This window comes from Rhododendron vialii, chromosome 12a (genome assembly GCF_030253575.1).
Source record: "Rhododendron vialii isolate Sample 1 chromosome 12a, ASM3025357v1".
Taxonomy (NCBI): Eukaryota; Viridiplantae; Streptophyta; class Magnoliopsida; order Ericales; family Ericaceae; genus Rhododendron; species Rhododendron vialii.
The window spans coordinates 23,924,884-23,946,422 of NC_080568.1; the positions used below are offsets into that span (position 1 = coordinate 23,924,884).

At 39.1% G+C, this 21,539-nt stretch overlaps 2 protein-coding genes across 2 annotated transcripts; one reads left to right on the forward strand and one right to left on the reverse strand.

Annotated features, from left to right (window-relative positions):
* Positions 1-1,332: 1,332 nt before the first annotated feature.
* LOC131310118 (protein JINGUBANG) lies at positions 1,333-2,948 on the reverse strand. Its single transcript, XM_058336930.1, has one exon. It carries the CDS (start codon positions 2,878-2,880, stop codon positions 1,597-1,599), a length of 1,284 nt encoding a protein of 427 aa, XP_058192913.1. The 5' UTR covers positions 2,881-2,948; the 3' UTR covers positions 1,333-1,596.
* Positions 2,949-18,284: 15,336 nt separating this feature from the next.
* Positions 18,285-20,177, forward strand: LOC131310119 (metalloendoproteinase 2-MMP). The gene is made up of 2 exons (XM_058336931.1): positions 18,285-20,041; positions 20,079-20,177. Exon 1 carries the CDS (start codon positions 18,894-18,896, stop codon positions 19,998-20,000), a length of 1,107 nt encoding a protein of 368 aa, XP_058192914.1. The 5' UTR covers positions 18,285-18,893; the 3' UTR covers positions 20,001-20,041; positions 20,079-20,177.
* Positions 20,178-21,539: the final 1,362 nt, after the last annotated feature.

Sequence of the window (21,539 nt, forward strand, 5' to 3'; positions counted from 1 at the left end):
TTTTATAGAATTGCACTCACTAAAGTGGAGCAGCTCCACCCAGTTTAGCTCATTTATGAACGATATCCGAATACATTTTCAATGTTCATTTTTACCCCTCATTAAGACGATTAACCACGTAAAATTTGGTGTTCATCAGATCTCAATCAACAGTCGACACGTGAGTGTTAAGTTGTGAGTCCGTGACAATAATTTTTTTTCAAGATAAATGCATTTCGTAATCATACTAATCGGTATCCAATCAACACTAATATTGACACGGCTAATGGTCTTAAAAGATCTAAAATATGAACAATTCTGATTATTAACGTAGGCCAAAATGATAAATTCGCGATTGAACGAATTAATTGGACAAGGGCCGGGGAAAATGACTTTCAGCCTAACTCCCTCTGGACCCTACCACCTGCAATTAATCAACAGAGCTAATCTTTGAAGCGTCTAATACAATAAAAGTAGTTACAGTAGTATGCACGAAGATTTTTCATGAAGATTTTTTTGTATGAGGCTACCATGGTGCATGGCATAGTTCGGTCTGAAATTTTGAGCCATAAACACCACGTTTAACCGGTGTGTTCACGGCTTAAAAACTATGTTCGATCATGAATGAAAAAGGACAAGGGATTTCATTCAGACTTTAGAGTAAGAAGAGGAGAACTCAAGTGTGACCGAGTCGGTCCTGAGTTAGAACTTGTCTTGCAGTCGCTTTAAGTCCCAATTTTTTTTTGAATTTTGGGAGCTCCCCCTACTTTTCACCCCTTATAATAATTCAACAAGAAAGGCCTCGTGATCTTCAATTTTCACTTTAAACCTTCGAAAAGTCTTGGCTAGCTCTGAATGTGACTTGTTGCAAGAATCCCCGACTCAAATTTCGCCCTATATATGATTCCATACAACAGCTACAAAAATGGGGTTGCCTAGATAACAAGTTGCCTCCCTTTTTGCCGATAAATTGTTTGGAGATTTTGGAAGACTATCACGTTATGCTTTAACACCTTCCACAACCACACATTCATGGTAGGGTCGATCGTCCACTTCGTTGTGGGCCTTACATAAATATGCAATTGCAAAGGGATCATTGGAGCATCACATGACGTTTCCCCCCCGAAGTCTCTAACAATTTTTCCCTTTTCTCAAATTTTTGTTTCACAGCTCAAAGTTGTACATGGGATCTTTTAGGTTTAATATGTAAAAATCTAAAAGTCCATTTTTTTTGTTTCAAAGTGACAGAGAATTCAAAACGGGTTACAGGAAGGAGGTAGTAGTGGCTTTTAGACCCTTCTTCTCTACTTGCACAATTTCGTGATGAAGACCCAGCCAAAATCAAAGCCAAAGTCCGCAAACAAAACATTCCATTCCAAGTCCAAGTCTTTTATAGTAGTCAACACACAAAACTATGCCTGCTCCATCTCAACTTCGCAAAGTCAAGTAAATCGTCTCATATTACCCACACAAGTAATAAATCAAAAACAAAACAAAAATTTATCACTTATCTACAATAATTTGGCCCCTATTTCCCTCAAAAGAAAACCAAGTAAAGGGAATATTCTTTTAATGTTCGGCTAAAGAGGTCTGGATCAGCTTAGGTACATTTCGAATCTACGACGAAACCAAGGGAACCCATACTTGCCAGACCTTAATATCGAAATCCAAACTTCCACTATAGATGTTATAACTAGTTCCAGAGCTAGAATTGCCATCACCACTGCAGGTATCAACTGCTGCAGCCAGACACTTAACCGGTCCCCTGTGCCCTTCCAGCACTGCCAAACAAGAATAATCCCTCTCACTCCCTCTCCTCCAAATCCTAACCGTTTTATCGGCCGACCCGCTGCACACCAAATCCGCCACCGCCACCAGGCACAGAATCGCCTTCTTGTGCCCCCTCAGCGCACCAGCCACCGACATGTGCCGCCCATCTACGTCGCCTTGGCCGCCGCTGCCACAAGTACTACAACCATCCTTTTCCCACACAATTATGGACCGATCACAGGCTCCGGAATACAAAACGGACCCGTCAGTGCTGAGAGCCAAGGCATTAACGGCAGACTTGTGTTTTTCCAACGTGTCCACCAGCCTGTGTTTCTTCTCTCCCTCGTGTCTCTTCCATACCTTGATCCTCTTGTCAGCCGAGCCGGTGTAGACGCTCCCGTCGACGGATGACACGACCACCGCGTTGATCGCGTCGTCGTGGGCGTTCCAGGTGGACTCCAGGCACTTGAAATCCGACGTCCTCCACACCTTGAAGGTCCGGTCCCACGAGGAGGAGTACAACAGGGACCCGTCTCGGGACAAAGCGAGAGCCGAGACGGCGTCGACGTGGTGCACCCACGTGCGCTTCTTGTGCCGCCGCACCTCCACGTAGTCCTTGGCGCTGAAGAACCGCGCGAAGCGGTCCCTGACGGTTGGTAACGTATTCACGCAGGGGTAGTACTTTGTAGGATTGTCGATCTTCCAGACGCGGACCTTGTGGTCCTGGTGGGCGGTGAAGAGCGTGTCGCCGGAAACGACGATGGATTTGACCGCGCCGTGGGAGGACGGGATCACCGTTTTGTTGTCGGGGTTTGGGGTGGAGGGGTCGCGGCTCCAGGAGCGGATTTCGCTGTCGGAGGAGCCGCTGTAGAGGTGTTTGCCGGCGAGGGCGAGGGAGAAGACGGCGGAGGAGTGACCTTTGAGGGTGGAGACGAGGCGGTGGCGGGTGGTGGAAAGGGGCTGTGATGGGTCGTGGGGTTGGGATTTCTGGGAGGTTAGGGAAGGGACAGAGGGGAGGCTGGGCTGGGAGGAGAGAGAGGAGTCGGAGTGGAGGTGGGTTGTGGAGCGAGATAGGGGAGTATCTGAGTCTTCATTTGAGTGGCATGCTAGAGGACATGGGAGAAGTCCCATTACTAGTAGTAATCCTAATACGTACTCAGGGAGGGGATCTATAACTACAACTATGTGGTGGATGGGAAATTGAATCTCAAAGTGCTTTTTATAAAGAGAGAAGAAGATGAGTAGTTTAGCAATGAAGCGTACGTTAGCAAAAAGAGTAGGGTGGGGTGGACCCAGAACTGAAAGTTTACTACACGCACATAGTTTGAAAACACAATTCTGAACAAAATTGTGTTTAGAGCATCCACAATGTAATATTTAAAATTAAAAAATTGTTAAAATTAACGTGTGCTTAAAAAAATATTCATATTGTAATTATTAAATTTAACAACCTCCTAATCAATAATCAAATTTGGGCATTTGAATAATCAAAAATAACAATGTGAGATTTCACATTGCTAATTTTAACAACTCTTTAAATGAATAATCAAAAGCTGACACGATAAGTTTTAATTATTTACTTTTGATTATTACATTATGGATGCCGCTAGACAAGGTCTCCGGATCCTAACTATAAACACACTTATAATGTACTCTAACTATGTTCAGAATTGTTCGCTGCGTATGGACCTTTGTCCATTCAACGATTACGACACGTTTGTGTTTTAAAGTTGCAAGTTGTGCATGTGCATAGGCTAGCATGGATTGTACAACTTGGCAGGGGTGGGGCAGGTTGGGCAAAATGGGATTCCATTTATACTACCTCAAACAAACAAAAGCAGGATAGTCGTCAATTAGGATTTGCGCCGCTCACAGTCAGTTTTACATTTCTTGGCTGTTTTCCCTTTTCTTCCCTCCGTGTGGGGTCCTACTCATGCTTGTTTTCTTTTTTTGTTATCCCAGCTGTTGCCCGGGTAAACCCAGATGATTCCAAGAAAGGGCTGGATTCAACTTGCTGAAATCTAGAAATTTTTGTTTTCCGGTTGGTGCAAGTCATCTTCACATCCGAGTCAAAAAAAAAAAAAAGAAGGTGATCTTGAGTCTAAAAATTTGAGGCTAGAGCCACAAGAATTTGTAAAAATGAGCCACAAGAATTTGTAAACCTAGAGCCGTCCTTTTTTACCTCTAACGGTCTTTTTTCCTATAAAATTTGTAAAAAGTAAGCTACGAAATTCATAAAGGTTCATTTGTATTTGACCACAAAAACCTCATTATAGAAACCACAAAATTTCATAAAAGGAGTCACAAAAATAAACTACCACAAACCTCGTATATCGGGTCACAAAAATTCGTAAAGTGCATCCAGTATAGGTAAATAAAATGGTGAGTATGGAGATTTTTCCTAACCGTTTGAATCATAAGGTGGGCTCGAATTGGGTGGACAAACGCTAAACACAACCTAAATCATCTAAGTTTATTTTTGGAAAGTGATTTTGCCACTCTCATTTTCTCTAACGGCATTTCTCTTTGTGTCTATATTAAGTGATTTGTTTTGTAAGAGAAGGCTGGGAAGTGTCGTAAGAGAAAAGGTGAGTGACAAAATCACTTCCCTTTTTTGTCCTGATAACTTTTGAGTTTGGAGGCTAGCTTACACGCTGACTAATATAGGAGTCCAATTTTATCGTCCACTTGCGAGAAGCCCTATTAAAACGGAGCAAATTCATATGAATTGTTCCAAGAGCAGTTAATATCACGTTAGACATTTAACCTATATATGATTTCAAGATGAGAAACGACCCGGGTTAAGCAAATCCCTCGAATTGTTTTTATTTTTTTTGGGGAAAAGGTTACTCTGATTGTTGACTGATACTACTTTGTTCTCTTTTGGGGGAGAGTCAATTCTCATTCACAACTCATGTGGTCCGTGTAAAAGGACCAGTGTTGCTATTGTCGTCCCCTTATCTTGAAAGAGAATAATAGTGAAAAGTTAAATCAAAAAGCAGACAATTATACTCTACAGTTTTTAACGAATTTCGGGTTAATGGATGAGAAAGCTTCACAAAAAGGACATCTGCAAAAATGTTTCATGGAAGGAACAGTTTAGTTTCCTTTTATATTAAACGGATTAAACAACAAGCTCTTGGAGAGAGAGAGAGAGAGAGAGAGAGAGTTGTCCACGGGCTTTGCTTTTTTCTGTTCCCAAATAAGCTATACCTCCTATTAAACGCTCCTATGTAGCTACTCTCTACCATATTTGTCTACCTAGATCGTGATTTGATGATTTGTATCCACTTTTGGTACGTAGCTCCTGTCCCGTGCTTTATCCGGCCAGCAGGAATTGGTCACTGATTTTAATCAACCATTCTCAGCTCTTTTCAAGCTATATATATGGGGCCATGGTGGACCAACTCGTCTTCTCGTAGTGAAAAAGTTACAAGGCCACTATTACGCGGTTACTCTAGCTATATGTATTACTCCATCCGTTTCCGTTCTTTAGTTCCTTTTGAAAATTCTAACTATATATTGAAATACAATAATTATATATAGTATTTAAAAATTATTTTTCTCATTTTACCCTTCAATCATTACCTTAATTTCTTACTTTTTTGTACTACAAATTTTAAAAATGGGGTGGACCTGGAACAGAAAGTTTACTGCACGCACATAATTTGAAAACGCAATTCCGGACGTAACTGTGTTAAGTTTTCATTCGTTGCAGGTGAACCTCATGTCCATTCAACGATTGCGGACACACTTGTAATGTAACTGTGTTCGGAACTGTTCGCTGTATATGAACCTTTGTCCATCCAACGATTACGGACACATTTGTGTTTTAAAGTTGTGTGAGCAGGCTGGCATGGATTGTACAACTTGGTAGGGGTGGGACAGGTTGGGCAAAATGGGGTTTCCATTTGGTACCTCAAACAAACAAAAACAGGACAGTCGTCAATTAGGATTTGCGCTGCTCACAGAGTCAGTTTTTACATTTCTAGGCTGTTTTCCATTTTTGTCCTGTGTGTGGGATTCTATTGTTTGTTTTCTTTTTTGTTATCCCAGCTGTTGCTCGGGCAAACCCAGATGATTCCAAGAAAGGGCTGGATACAACTTATTGAAATCTAGAAATTTTTGTTTTTCGGTTGGTGCAAGTGATCTTCACATCCGAGTCAAAAAAAAAGAAGGTGATCTTGAGTCTAAAAATTTGCAACGCTGCTACTCACACAGCAAAATTGCACAGATCCAGAGTGGGGCCACTACAGATCTCATGCAAATGATCCAGACCATTCATTAAATGTAAAACATTTTTTCTAAAGGTCCTTACAAAAAATCAACTCAATCCGATATCTATAGATATTCGATCCAAAAATTTAAGTTTTCATTCGGATTCTAGGATAGTGAAAAGTTATATGATTGGATCGAGAAACTGTAGGTATCGGATTAAGCTAATTTGTTGTAAAGCCCCTTGAAAAAATGTTTTACATTTAATGAACGGTTTTGATCATTTGTGTAGAACTCGTAATGAACTCCACACAAAAATCTATGCACAAAATCGATGTAATTCTTCTGTGTGAGTATCATTACTGAAAAATTTGAGGCCCGCTAGACTATCAAAGTTGCTGGAACAGCGTCGGTGTTGTCATGTTGTGCACCAAAGAGCGGCTAGGGTTCACTGTACACGCCCCAAAAGACTACAAAATTCTTATTTTGAACCACAAAAATTTCTAAAAATGGGCTACAAAATTCGCAAACCTGAAGCCGTCTTTTGTTTTAACCTTTAGCGGTCTATTTTATTATAAAATTTGTAAAAAGTAAGCCACAAAATTCGTACAGGTTCATTTGTATTTGACCACAAAAAAATCTCATTATAAAAATCACAAAATTTCATAAAAAGAGTCACAAAATAAAACCACCACAAACCTCATATATTGGGCCACAAAAATTCGTAAAGTGCATCCGGTATACCTAAAAAAAATGGACCCGGGGACCCTGCCGAGCGGCACCCCTGCCGAGCGGGTGCCGAGCGGCCAATCCGGCCGTTCATCTTGGAATCAACGGCCCGAATCGAAACATCTTTTTCCTTTTCTTTTTCTTTTTTTTTAAATCCGTTCGGTACCTTTACATCCGGGCCATCCAAAACACTTTTGGACGGCCGAGATGCGCTCGGCACCGCTGCCAAGCACCTCTGCTTGGCAGCATCTCCCAATCCAAAAAAAATATGACTGTAGGAGATTTTCCCTAACCGTTGGAATAATAAGGTGGCCTCCAATTGGGTGAGCAAACCCTAAACACAACCTAAATCCTCCAAGTTCTTTTTTTGGAAAGTGATTATGTCACTCTCATTTTCTTTAACGGCATTCTCCTTTGTGTCTATATTAGGTGATTTGTTTTGTAAGAGAAATGAAGTTTCATTAAAGAAAACGGAAGTAACAAAATCACTTCTCTTTTTTTTTCCTGATAACTTTCGAGTTTGAGCCAACTTACATGTCGACTAATCTAGGAGTCCAATCTCATCGTCCACTTGCGAGAAGCTCAATTAAAACTAGAGCAAAACTTTGTATGGATTTTTCCAAGAGCAGTTAATATCACCTTAAAGATTTCGAACCTATGATTTCAAGAGGAGCAAACCCCTAAGCCTCAGGTCCTCAAGACTAGGCCGACTCGGGTTATATATCCAAATCCCCCGAATTGGTTCTTTCTTCTTCTTTTTTTTGATCATCAAGCCCAATTAACTGCGAAGTTCTGATGAGATCTGGTGTATTAGTGTTGTTATGATCGCATCCCTCAAATTGGTTCTTGTTTGTGCCTTGTTTGCGTCCCACCAAAATCTACGAATGTCGCATCTACCCATGATTGAGAGACATGGTGAAAAATCTTAAGATAAAATGTGAAAGGTTACTCTGATTGTTGACTAATACTTTGTTGAGCCCCAATATGTTCGGATTCGGATTTTTTGTGAGAATTTGCCTGCGATGATCATGTGAGGCTTTTAATGGAGACACACCAACACATTAAAGAGCAAATTTTCGCAGTAGATCCGGATCCGAGTGGGTGACCTATTCTATCCTTTTCACAGGGACCACATGAGTCATTAATGAGAATTGACTCTCCCCAAAAAGAGAGGGCCTAGAAACTCTGAGGCCTCAGCACCTGCCGACGTTTGAGGGTAATAAGGAACAGTCTAGTTTCCCCTATTCGACTAAAGAGATTAAACGGACTAAAACTCACTTTTTTACAGATTTTTAGGTAATTTATTCTCTTCACATACATCAATTAAAATATCAATCAGTGGAAACAAATTGACTATTGCTATTATGATGAAGACAAATAATTTAGCAGAAATTCAAAGAGTTCCACATCTCTATCTTTAGTTGGATTTTGCATTTAAAAAATGTAGTCGAGGTTTGCTTTTCTCGGTAAAATAGTATTTGAAGCTTCTTCTTTTTTTAAATGTAGTCGAGGTTTACTTTTCTCGGTAAAATAGTATTTGAAGCTTCTTTTTTTAAAATGTAGTTGAGGTTTGCTTTTCTCGGTAAAATAGTATTTGAAGCTTCTTCTTCTTTTTGACTTTCGCCGTTTGTTTTCATGAAAAGTACTTCCAAAAAAACTTAAAATAATTATTGGAGAGAGAGATTGAGAAAAATTATTGGAGACCATATTCAGGGATTTTGAGACCCCAAAACGAACAAGGCCCATATATGTAGTTGCATTTTTATGTCCCCGCTTACTGCAAGTCCATCCCATAGCCATTTTGCTTTTTATTTTCATAATTTGACATATATTTTAGTAAAATCTAAGTCCACCCATTGTCATTTGATGATGTCCAAAAATAGAAAAAACATAATCTTAATTTGGTGCCAAATGAAATTACCATAAATATTCTTGGCAATTTTTGTTCCTTACTTCTTTTTCTATACTACTCTCTCCGTCTTTTTTTAAGTGTCCTGCTTCGTAACTCCAACTTATTAAAAAGACATCATCATTACACCTTTCACATCAACTTTTTCCTCCACTTTCCTTACATACCCATCATCATTACACTTTTACTCACTAACTTTTCAAAATAAAATCTACTTTTAGGGACAAAATAGACAATACACCAACTTTTACCCCCATAACTTTACAAAATGGACACTTATTAAGGAACAGCCCAAAATGAAATACTGGACACAAAAAAAGGGACGGAGGGAGTATATGTTTCCTTTCGTTACCCGTTCCACAAACCTTCTTAAAAAATAAACATCTTATTTGCAAATGAAAAATAATTCTTCAATTTTTTTTTTGCACCGTTCAAAAGATTATATCCTAACGAGATCTATCAAACAAGATCCATATTGTTAGAAAAATTATTTGCATAAATACATTATTTTGGAGCTTGAAATTGCCTTCTTAAGTTAAAAAATAATTACTTATTTTGAGTTCTGGAACACTTGTTTCTCAGCTAGTTTGTGCGAAGCGTATGAGAGTTGAGAGAGAGAGAGAGAAAGAGAGAGAGCACCCGAGGGCGCGACGTTTTTGTTAGGTATTGGTAATTCGATTCAAGTATTCAGCCGTGGAAGTTCCTAAACAAGCAGCTTGGAGAATGAAAGAGAAAGAGAGTTGCATGTCCACTGGCTTTGCCTTTTCTGTTCCCAAACAAATAAGCTGCTACGTACTATTAGAAGCTCCTACGTACGTACGTACCTTGTACCGATATTTGTCACCTAGATCGTGATTTGATTTGTATCCGCTTTTGGTGCCTCCTGTTCTGTGCTTTATCCGGCCAGTAGGAATTGGTCACTGAAATTTTAATCAACCATTTTCAGTTCTTGTCTAGCTACACATGGGGCCAACTCGTCTTGTCGTAGTGAAAAAGTTACAAGGCTTTTTATCCCATTAAAGCGAGAAAATTTTGGGTGCTGGCCAGGTGGGTATATCACACGTTGTGTCCGTTCGGCACTCTCAAGCCGTCCGATGCATTTTTGGACGACTCAGATTAAAATATTCTCTCACTCCTTCTCTTTCTCTCTCTAAATCCGAGCCGTCCATAAATTCATCAAATAGCTCGGATGTGGCACTGAAAAATTTCTCTTTAAGGCGGTAGCAAGTGAATCCTCACCTTATGGAATGTAGGCCAGTAACCAAAACGAGATACAGTTTCTCCCATTACGTGGGTACTCGATCCACAGTTGTAATTACAAAAATTTGAGTACTATCTCCGTCCGGGTTTGTTTGTCAAATTTCATTATTCTACACTTTAAAAATTTGTACATATCTTTTGATACGAATCTCTAAAATTATGCAATCTGAGTCTCATTCGATAGATCTCAATTAGTTCTATTAACTATACCAAATTTCTGAAATCATGAATGCGGATTCCATAGTCTCCAATCAAAGGAATATATTTCTCTTGATTTAAGACAAGGAGATTTGTTACTCCAAATATACAGTACGGAAAATTTATGGAGTATTAAATAGATATATTTGGATTTTAAGAAATTAGTACCATGCACAAGATATTTACAATACCTTTAAACACTAAACCCACATTGAAAATACTCCGTAACTAACAAAACTTCTAAAAATGATAATTTAAAGTTTGCTGATTTAAAAAAATGATAATTTGAAATCTGAATGAGAGTCTGAAATGTTAAAAACTTTGAGCGAGTTTGAGTAGAAAATAGAGTATTGGGTCAAGTTGAGTTTATTAGTGTTTTCCTCCAAACTTATCTTATGAAATATACTGAATAGTAAAAAAATTACAATGAAGAAAAAGAATAGTCAAGCATTGAGTTGGAGACTAAGTCACATACTACTTCGCATGCACGCACGTGAGCGTAAAAACGCCCTTCCAAAACATACGAAACTACCAGAATTTACTCTCGAAAATTGTTAGCATGAACATGCACTGAACGAAAATTAAAAACAAGAGTGGAGGACACTATAGTGAAAGAATTATGTGATGTAGATGCTCGGAGACAAGGTGGCCTCATCTACCATATTTTCTTTTGCATCACCTCATTGATCAAGGGGGCTAGCTAGTAAAGTAATACTCCGTACTGACTAATTTTTCCTTACAGCAGCTATAAAGTTGGCCTATTTCCACTGTCCATTATATTCAAAGTTGACTCTAACTGTTGGTATTGCGTCGTATTGCGTCTCGAAACCCAAATGAGAAGGTGCTCCGAGGTCAACTCAAAGGTTCTATTTTTCGCTTAATATGTTTTCGTTTCCTAATTCCTATGATTTGGTTGCAATACAGACATGGAAAACGGAAGAATAATATTGCGGGCCGGCGAGCCTTCTTTTCCTCACCAAACCAACGACAAGTAGTACAACTTGCAACAACTTTTTTTAATATCTTCTCTAGATGGACCCCCAAACGAGAATGACAATTGGATAAGAGAGTACTCCTATCTTATCATGATTGTCTACCTAATTGTCTACCCCAAACGAGGAGGTAAAAAAGTCTACCCCACCGCTTTCCTTTGCCGCTCTTCCCATCGCTCTCAGTCTTGTTCGGCTAAATAATCTATCATGAATTTTATTTTTGTTTTTATCTAAAAGAAAATTACATTTGTTAGTTTTTCGTCAATTTTTTAAAAATTATTGTTTCATTATGAGGAAATAAATCTAAAAAGTAAAAAATTACGATCAAAATCTAATTTTTTTAATAAAGACGAAAAAATTGGCTTATTGGCTTATTTTTGTCTTTATTCAAAAAAAATTGAATTTTGATCGTAATTTTTTATTTTTAGATTCCGTTCATTATAACAAAGCAATAATCCTCAAAAAAATTAACGAAAAAATAAACAAATACGAATTTTTTTAATAAGGACAAAAAAATAATCCATGCTAGATTATTTAGCCGAACAATGCTGATTTTAAAAGTATTTTTTAGATAGTGCTGATTTTAAAAAAACTTCTTCAGGAAAGAGTAACTCTTCTGACGGTGAGATTGAGCGTTGCGGTGGGAGGAGTGGTGAAACAAAGCGTGGGCTAGACTTTCTGTTTATTTTTAGCATAGTCGTCCAATAAGATGATGTAGAAGACATTGAGGCTCAATTCTTTGATCAACTGGACCGCATGAAGCCTCGGAAGCCCAAATAATGTTTAATTTCAGATTACATAATTTGGCAAAATTCGAACAAGCTCGGAATAGTTCCAAACTTGGTAGGCTGACTTATTTTTGTGCTCCGATCAATACTCACCACCCTAAGGTCGTGACACATGCATGGTGGATTTCAGTCCGATTCAATCGTTTAGCCCTTCAATTTGATATTTTTGCCGTTTTAGGAAATTTTTAATTCGATAATAACTCTTAGACCGTAATTCCTTATTAGTTGGTTCTTTTTTGGAAAGTCTTGTTTTTCTTTCCCATCTTCAATTTTAGGAGTTTCCCCAAATTATGGGACTTTTTGTTTTTTGACTTTAATTATTAGGATTTCAGGGTTACACCACATAAAATGGTTGTAACCTAATGTTATTATTCAACTTTTTCATCAATAATATTTCAAATTTTTGTCTTCTTCTTGTTGGATTCAAGAACTGCTCGTGGCTACGAGTTCCTATCTCGTTTGAATTAGTACGCTAACTAATCTGCTTGTTAATTCCACTGCGTCGTCAGAAATCAAGGGTTAGGTTTAATTTGTTCTCATTCTCAATTGAGATTTGCTTCTCTGAAGTCTCAAGTTCGGTTACCGGGGATAAATTGTGCAGCTTCAATCAAGAATATAATCCGACTATCTTTAGTCTTTTAATTTCCTTCTTCTCCTCTCCTCTCGTCTGGCCCTGGCCTAGGAGTAGGAGGAGCTCGGGGCAAGCAAAAGGCATGGGCGGCAAGAATCAAGGGTAGATTCACCCCCTTATCGGATCCTCTTTATATGACGCTTGCCTTTCTTCAGCTTAGCTTCTTATTCTTCACCGGTCACTTTCTTTATGGTTTTTATTGGCCTCCTCTCCCTCTCTTAAATCTGATTGTGCTTAAAGACTTGAAAGGAAGGGAGGGGGGCGACAAGTTTTGGCTTCGCCATCGCTCATGACTTGTATTGTAGTCAGCCCAGAATGTTTTGGTATATGTGGAACGGAAGAATCACACGTATTTAGGAGATAAGTCTTGAGGATGCTCTAAACATACACCCTCGTTAACAAAGAAAAAAGTTCATTTTTATTTGCAATCGTTGATAAAAATAAAATTCTGAAGCGCCATTTGACTGATGGCATGATTTTCATTATGGATGAGAAATGAGGGAAATAAAAAGAAAAATCCAATTACAAGGTATGAGAAGATTAAAAAAAAAAAGATAAAAAAAAAAGAAATAGAAACTATGATGTGCAGTTTGAATGTGATTATTTCGAGATTTTAGTTCTTTACCTTATTTCTTTTATTTATGGGATTGTAAACAACAAATACTAACAACTAATATATTGTTGGATACTCAAATTTTCTGCTCCATATAAGCCCTTGTTTTTCAAAATACAGACTAGACCATATCCTTGAGTTAAAACGCGGTAATGGGTTCCTGGTGGAAGTTGTACATAGTGTAATAAAATGTCGAATGGTGGTAAGTACCTTTACAAACACAAATCTTTAGTTTGATTCCAACTAGAGCAAAATTATTTACATTTCCCGCAAGCGAAAAATCATGGAAAACAGTTGCGGAAGACACTCCCGCTTACGATATTTTGGCACACAACCTAAAATAGCAGTTGGTGGAACCGATAAAAAAAACTGTAGTAGAATGGTGTTAGAACAAGAATTCACAACATTACATAGAATTACACCTAATCCAAAAACCAAGTCCAGCTATGAGGACATGACCTATATGCATTACACTGGCGAAAATTTTCAATCTTTTTCCCCTGGCCTTTCTATACATATATTCATCTCGTATTGCATACGCGGACCATTAGATGTAGGACTTAACAGCCAATTCCAAACAATATTCGAGCTTTGCCCATAACAAGGTCGATCCTCCTCAAAGCACCGGTATCGTTCAAGTATAGCACACCTAGTGGCGTTGGAATCATTGTCGCTTTTAAATCTTCCATCGTGTTTTCTTCAGCATATGATTTATGTTCTGGTTGGCCACTTCCAATAAAATTATCGTCAGGTCCAAGAGCGGGTGCTGAAAATGTGAACTTTTTCAGAATAGAACCTGGCACCTATTGGCAAGTCCTCGGATAGTCATCACGAAAAGCCCACCCCGCCCCACCTCGATACGACAATCAAAATCAGATGATATATGATGTCCATATGACTCATCCATATATGTTCTCAAGTCCTAGAGCAAAAAATTCTAACGCAATACATCCACGTGCGTTGTTTCATATCCGGGCCGGAGTCATGGGCCAAACTTGAACGTGGCTGGCCTTTTCAGAAGTGGGCTTCTTTGATCAAATTGCTTCACGAATCCTGATGTGATTGAAAAATAAGATAGAACCCCAATAAGATGAACTAGAGATCCCATATAATTCTTTTCGAGCGGTCCATTTTGTTGCTCATAATTTGTTTATCATCCCTAGAATAAATCAAGGCGATCAAACACCGTAAATCCAACTAAACAGGAAAAAAAAAATTACAAGAGAAATGAATACCGTCCGTTTATTTAATTTGAGACAAATATCATTGAACCGAGCTTTTTACCGATGCTCGATCCCGATTTGACTTTTTGCTATGGCGATAAACACATTGATACCTGCAAAATGAATAGTTTGGAACTTTAGATCATCAAAAACACTGCAGTGGAGTATTGTATATATATCGAATAGAGAATCACATATACGAACCTAAACGATAAATGAACGGGTCCATTTGATTGACCTAATTAAAGTTTGCTTGCTCTTCTTCTGCACCCCAACAATGAGAAACTTTTTGGTACAACGGGTATATAACGCACTTAGTATCCCTTCTTCTCAAAAAACTTGACACGTGGCAAACAAAATTTAAAACAAAATTTGAGGGCTTCAATTGTAATTCCCGTACAAACGACTCTTCTTCCCGTACAAAGGCTTGGTTATCTTTAACAATTATTTTTTTTATTTTGTATGCTTTGTTCGTCTTTTTTAAATTTTTGTTCGATTCACGTGATATTTTTAAAATTAATCATCCATCTAAACGAGAGGAGTCTAAGAAATATAAAATTATGACCAACAAAAAAATCAACAAAGATGAAAAAAAGTAATCCCTCCGTCTCTTTTTAAGTGTCTTGCTTCGTAACTCCAACTTATTAAAAAAATATCATCATTATACCTTTCACATCAATTTTTTCCTCCACTTTCCCTACTTACCCATCATCATTACACTTTTACTCATTAACTTTTTTAAAATGGAATCTACATTTAGGGACAAAATAGACAATATACCAACTTTTACCTACTAACTTTACAAAATGGACACTTATTAAGAGACAGCCCAAAATAGAATATTGGACTCTAAATAAGGGACGGAGGGAGTATCAAACAACTGTCTTTTAGAGCTTAAGTGTCGTTTTATTTGAAATTTTTCATCGGTTCATAGTTTATACTTTACCGATTCGTTTCATCAAGATGAATGATTAACCCTAAAAATTATGACAAAAAGCTAAACGAAAAGTTGCGAAATGTAAAAAATACCAAAATAAGTTTCGAACAAATACTCCCTCCGTTCCATATTGAGTGTCCATATTACTATTCCGAACATTTTAAGAAATTTTTATATCTTTCAATTTATAATGCTAAAAATACCCTATATATGGATTGAAAGATATAAAAATGAGAAAATACCCAATCTATAAAAATATGGATCAATGAAAAATTTCAAATAAAACGACACTTAAGCTCTAAAAAATAGTTGTTGATACTTTTTTCGTCTTTATTGATTTTTTTTTATCATAACTTTGTATTTCTTAGACCCCTCTCGTCTGGACGGATGATTAATTTCAAAAATAACACGTGAATCTAACAATAATTCAAAAAGACAAACAAAACATACAAAATAAAAAAAAAAATTAAGTTAAAGATAACCGAGCCTTTGTACGGGAAGAGGAGTAGTTTGTACGGGAATTACAATTGAAGCCCTCAAATTTTGTTTTAGACTTTGTTTGCCACGTGTCAAGTTTTTTGTGAAGAAGGGATACCAAATGGGTTATATACCCGTTATACCAAAAAGTTCCTCCCCCAACAACGGAACACTACCTTTTGATGGGCCGGGGCCTAAATGATAAATGAACCCAGCAGCAAGAGAATTGGGTTTCGTTCTTGGGCCTTGACCTGAATTTTTTTCACCCAATGCCTTGACTAAACATACTACTACTGTTTAACGCTCGGCCAACTGAATACTTCTGGAGGGATCCTAAAGCCAAAGTCAAAAGAAAGTTCTTCAGTATTTTTAACTTATCAGTAGTACTATTCTAGATTGTAAATTTTCAATTTTTGAAACTCATTCCTTGAAATAATGTTTAGATTTGGAAAACACATGCATAATGTTGACACAGGTCTTATTCATTCGTTGGATTACTCGGAGCCGTCCGTCCGATGCATGTGAAACCACGTGTATCAAACAAATTCGAACGATGTTATGCGTATCAATAATGCTATAGGGACCAACCAAGCCTACCGACCGTGTATGGACTTACGTGGATTGTGGGTCACTTCCGTCTCTCTCCTGCGTTAACAATTCTGGCGCCAAAAAAGTCTCAAATTTTCAAAATTTTTGGATAATGGGTTTTTTTTCCATTACCCACCACACCTTTATCAGAAACCAAAACCTCTCTCTCCCTCAGTTCACCAAAGTCCAAAACTCGTCTCTCTCCCTTTCTAAGAGCATCCGCATCAGACTTAACAAATTTTGGACCAAATTAATCCACAAAACTTACTTTTTTTACTTTATCTAGTAACTTTCACATAATCATACAAAATCAAACTCTTTATTCTCACTTTCTTCTTAATAAAATATTCACACTTAATCACAGTGTACACCGGACCCAATCACAATCTGCTCCACATGCCCTCACCACTGAAAGATGTAATTCATCTCAGCCCTTCAATTAGTTGTTCCAAAGCACATCTTGTTCCACGTGCGCTCACCGCTCACCATTGAAAGACACCGGAAGGCCGCCCGGCTTGCCAAATATCCTTCCCAAAGAAGAACAGACCATATACCAAACTGCTCTCTCTCTCTCTCTCTCTCTCTCTACCTACCTACCTACCAGCAACACGAAGCTGAAGATCGATCATCAAGGTCAATCGACTCCATCTCTAAAGATCCATCAACTTCAGCAATTGAAAGTGATAGGAGCAATAGGCATGGGTTCAGCAAGGTCCTCGGCTCCACCGTCTCCCCAATAAAATATTGGGATTTATTATAAAACGAGTGAATAGGGACTCGTTTCATCAGCCGAGTAACTGTAGCAATTTCATAAATTTTGTAATTTGGTGATGAATTTGTTGAGTCTGATGTTGGGGCTTTTTTGAGTGTTTTGAAAGTTTTTACTAGTTAGTTTAGTTTAAAGAGGGAGGAGGCGAGCCTCGTGCAGATGCTCTAACCACCGCCATGGACGCCCCAACCCCACGCCAAAACCGCCGACGCCCACTCCCACTACACCGATGCCGGTCCGACCACCGCCGGTACGTCTTCTGCCACTACCATTGCCTCTGCGCTTCCACCGCATCAACACTAGACAACAGAGAGCCAGATTTCGGATCTTGGCCCTCTACCCTCCTCAAAACCCATTCCTGCTACAAAACCCATTCCTGCTACAACACACCCTGCACCAGCACCCACCGCCGACCACCTGAGACTCCACCACCCACCGCCGCCTGAAATTGCTTTTTTGAATTGGTTACGTTATTGTTTCTACATCTCTTAAAATCTAAGGCAGTCTTACTATGGTCTTATGATTGGTTGAAGTAGTGCTAGTTTGGCTTCTAGTACGTTTGGTTTTTCACTGACAATAGGACATGAACCCCCAGCTTGCTTGCGTTTTGTGGGACAATTACTAGTTAAAACATGAAGATGACAGTTAGGATACTTGGTATGAAGAGCAGCCATAGCAGTGCAGAATATTTCTTCTAAGAGATTTGCACGTTTAGATGCTTGAAGCGCAAGATTGTTCTGATACAATAAAGCCTAGCTCGCGGGAGAGCACTTTCCCCATAGTCTAGTTTCATCTACATCATTTTCTTCTTGTTTTCGAGTGACTGCCTAAAATTCTTATGTTCTTGAGAAATTATTAGACCATTAATCATTTAACAATTCTAATGAGTATTTTTGTCTTTCTGTTCGGCCTCTCATTTGGGTTAAGGCTGCTTATCTCTAAGGTAATAGATGCCGCGACAAACTTAATTGTGAGATAGTGAAGTACTTTCGGAGAGTTCTTAAAGAAATGCAAGAAACTCATATGACACTATAACAAGTGTTAGAGAGTTACTGATGATCGAGAGAGTTGAATGCAAATTGATAACTTTGTCATAACAACAAATTAATTGGGTAAGTTTGCAAATTCATTCATTGCAAACTAACTATTGAGAGCTCAAGTTCAAAGATTCCACCAAAATTGGTCATAACTCTCAACACACTTTGCATAAATCTGGAAATACCTTTGGATCTAGCTCTTGAACTTAACAAACTATATCCTATTCACAGTTGGGATCAGTAACAGAGATCTATTTTTTCTGGCTGATTTTATTTGAAAGTCATATCAATTATTTGCATATGATGAGATGAAAATTCACACTTTCTCAGTAATTGAAAGCTTCATATGTGCAAATATAGGAGTATCAATCAATTGCAAGCATCACCATCCACACCTTGAATAGAAATACTAGAAGCCGTGTTCCTACTATAATTGCACTGCACTTATCTCATCATCACCTACGTCTTGAATGGGCGTACAGAATGGAAAGCCGCCAACGAAACATTCATCCAAACCAAAAAGTCCAAGCCCCCTGGAGACTTTTCAACGCGACAACCCCTTTCCCTTTCTCTTTCCCTTGCCGAAGAAAAATCCACGGGTTTAATTAATTTCAACCCAGAATTAAAATCTCAACACACCCGGGCCGGCACATATCCCTTTCCTACTCACCTTCTTCGTCATCGCCAAACCCATAAACCCACATAACCAAATCTCCAAATAAAATCTCCCCCAAATCCCCGCCTCACAAATTGTATTCTAAAATTTCATACAACAAAAATGAACTCTCATTTGTTCATATCCGTCATTTTCGCATCAATTCTCGCCAATTCCGTTTCCGCTTTGCCCCGTTTCTTTCGAAACTCATCCTCAATCCCACCCTCCCTCATCCCCACCACCCCCGACGGCAAATGGGACGCCTTCAAAAACCTCACCGGCTGCCACGCCGGCCAGAACGTCGACGGACTGGTCAATCTCAAGAACTACCTCCATTACTTCGGCTACATCGACAAAAACAACAACTTCACGGACGAATTCGACGACAACCTGAGATCCGCGATCAAGACCTACCAGCTGAATTTCAACCTGAACACGACCGGCGAGCTCGACGGGCAGACGCTGGAACAGATCGTCCGGCCCCGGTGCGGCGTCGCAGACATCGTCAACGGCACCACGTCGATGAACTCCGGCAAAAAGACGACGTCCTCTGGCATCCACATCCACGCGGTCAACCACTACTCCTTTTTTCCAGGCACGCCGCGCTGGCCGGCCGGGAAGACCGACCTCACCTACGCCTTCCTGCCGGCTAACAGCCTCTCCGACTCCGTCAGGACGGTGTTCTCGCGCGCCTTCCAGAAATGGTCCGCGGTCATTCCCTTGACGTTCACCGAAACGTCGTCGTACGGTGTAGCGGACATCAGGATAGGGTTTTACAGCGGGGACCACAACGACGGGGAGCCGTTCGACGGCGTGCTGGGGACGCTGGCGCACGCGTTCTCGCCGCCGAGCGGGGTTTTGCACTTCGACGGCGACGAGAACTGGGTGGTGGAGGGGGACGTGGCGGCGTCGGCGGTGGTGTCGGCGGTGGATCTGGAGTCCGTGGCGGTGCACGAGCTGGGGCACGTGCTAGGGCTGGGGCACTCGTCTGAGAGGGAGGCGATCATGTACCCGACGATATCGACGGGGACGAGGAAGGTGGATCTGGCCGGGGATGACGTGGAGGGGATCCAGTCTTTGTACGGGTCGAACCCGAATTATAACGGGTCGGCCACGTCAACTACGACGACGACGACGACTCAGGAGAGAGATACTAGTGGCGGTGGGTCCCGGTTTGGGGGTCAATTGTGGCTGTTATTGGCCGTTGGGATGGGTTTGTTGACTTTGTGAGTTTTGGTGGACTTTTCCGTATATACTCCTATAGTTATAGACTTATAGTTATACATACGTACATGGGATTTGTGATACCTCATCGACTCATCGTATAGTCTTAGCAGAATAGTATAATACTGTATTGTTTCTTGATTCTTAATTTCTTATGTAGAAATTACAACATTATTTCTATGATCTCTCTCTTCACGAATGTGTTAGGGTATTGACATGTTCCATAATAGTACTACTTCCGTTTGATAAAGTTAGTTTCCTAAGAAATTACGTGTAATTTTTTAATTGAAAAATAATTAATTTAATTTTTTTTTTGACATCGTTCAAAATATATCGTCGAGATCTATCAAATAAAATCTATATCGCATAAAAAATTATTTCGCTAAGTACATTATTTTTAAGCTCGAAATTTGCACGTAGTTTCGTAGAAAACCAACTTTATGAGATAGAGAGAGTATGAAATAATCCAAATTTGTGTTTTTCTTATTAAGAGGTAAAATGTTGATGATTAATGATTAGTTGAAGTGTGCATAAAGCCGTAAACTGACTCGAACTACTTGTTATCTGAAAAAAGAATCAAACGATATAAAAACAAGATTTGTATCGCATAAGAAATGTACTATAAAGTAGAAAGTATACCCTTCGTCGAAACACCGCGAAGAAAATGAGATTGGCTAAGGCTCTCGATCCAATCTAATGACATCTCTCTCTCCACTAGAATTATAAAAGCTATGAGGTGAGAAAGAAGCACTACAACAATGGGTTTGTTCATATATGACGTTGCAGATATATACATTTAAAGTTCCATTTCTCCATATTGAGCGACGGATGATTGCTAGTAGAAATGTATGAGATAGTGAAGTCGATATTTCAGCAGATAAAATCATATATTGAAAATATTGAGGCTGACTCTTCTACACTAAAATTAGAATTTTCATTGCTTACGCGAGAAAGAGGGGCCACCCCCTAAGCCTAAGTGTTGGCAACATATGACAATTTGACTTTACCTAAGATTTCGTTTCTCCAGAAATTCACGCATTCGAAGATTCTAAATTTGAGACTTTGTACACCAAAAAGATAGGTATCTCTTAACTGAAAGTATTCGTGCTTGGATAACAGCTCAAGATTCACACAAGGGTAATTGTCCGGTATACTCCTTTCAATTTATGTTCAATTCACAAATTCACTAGAGTTCAACAACAAATAAAGGGGTGTGAAGTTATGAATCGAACACAAGGTTACTGGGGTCCAACACCAATTACAGAGGTGTGAATGGAATATATATTCACAGGGATCGAACATCAATTACAGGGGTGTGAATTTGTGAATCGAACACAAGTCCGCAAAAATTTTGAGCAACAATTCCCATGGTATGTGAATTGTTAATCGTAAACAAATTCACCGGGTTTGTGAATTTGCTAATTATAGATAAATTCATTGTATATTTTCAACAAATTCACCTGGGTTGTGAATCTGTTAACTGCAAATAACTATATGTACTGTTTAACGAATTTTACACACCTAATCATAATTAAACAAATTTTC

Excerpts from the sequence above, each read along its gene's own strand:
- LOC131310118 (XM_058336930.1), bottom strand. The coding sequence starts at position 2,880 with ATGGGACTTCTCCCATGTCCTCTAGCATGCCACTCAAATGAAGACTCA.
- LOC131310119 (XM_058336931.1), top strand. The coding sequence starts at position 18,894 with ATGAACTCTCATTTGTTCATATCCGTCATTTTCGCATCAATTCTCGCC.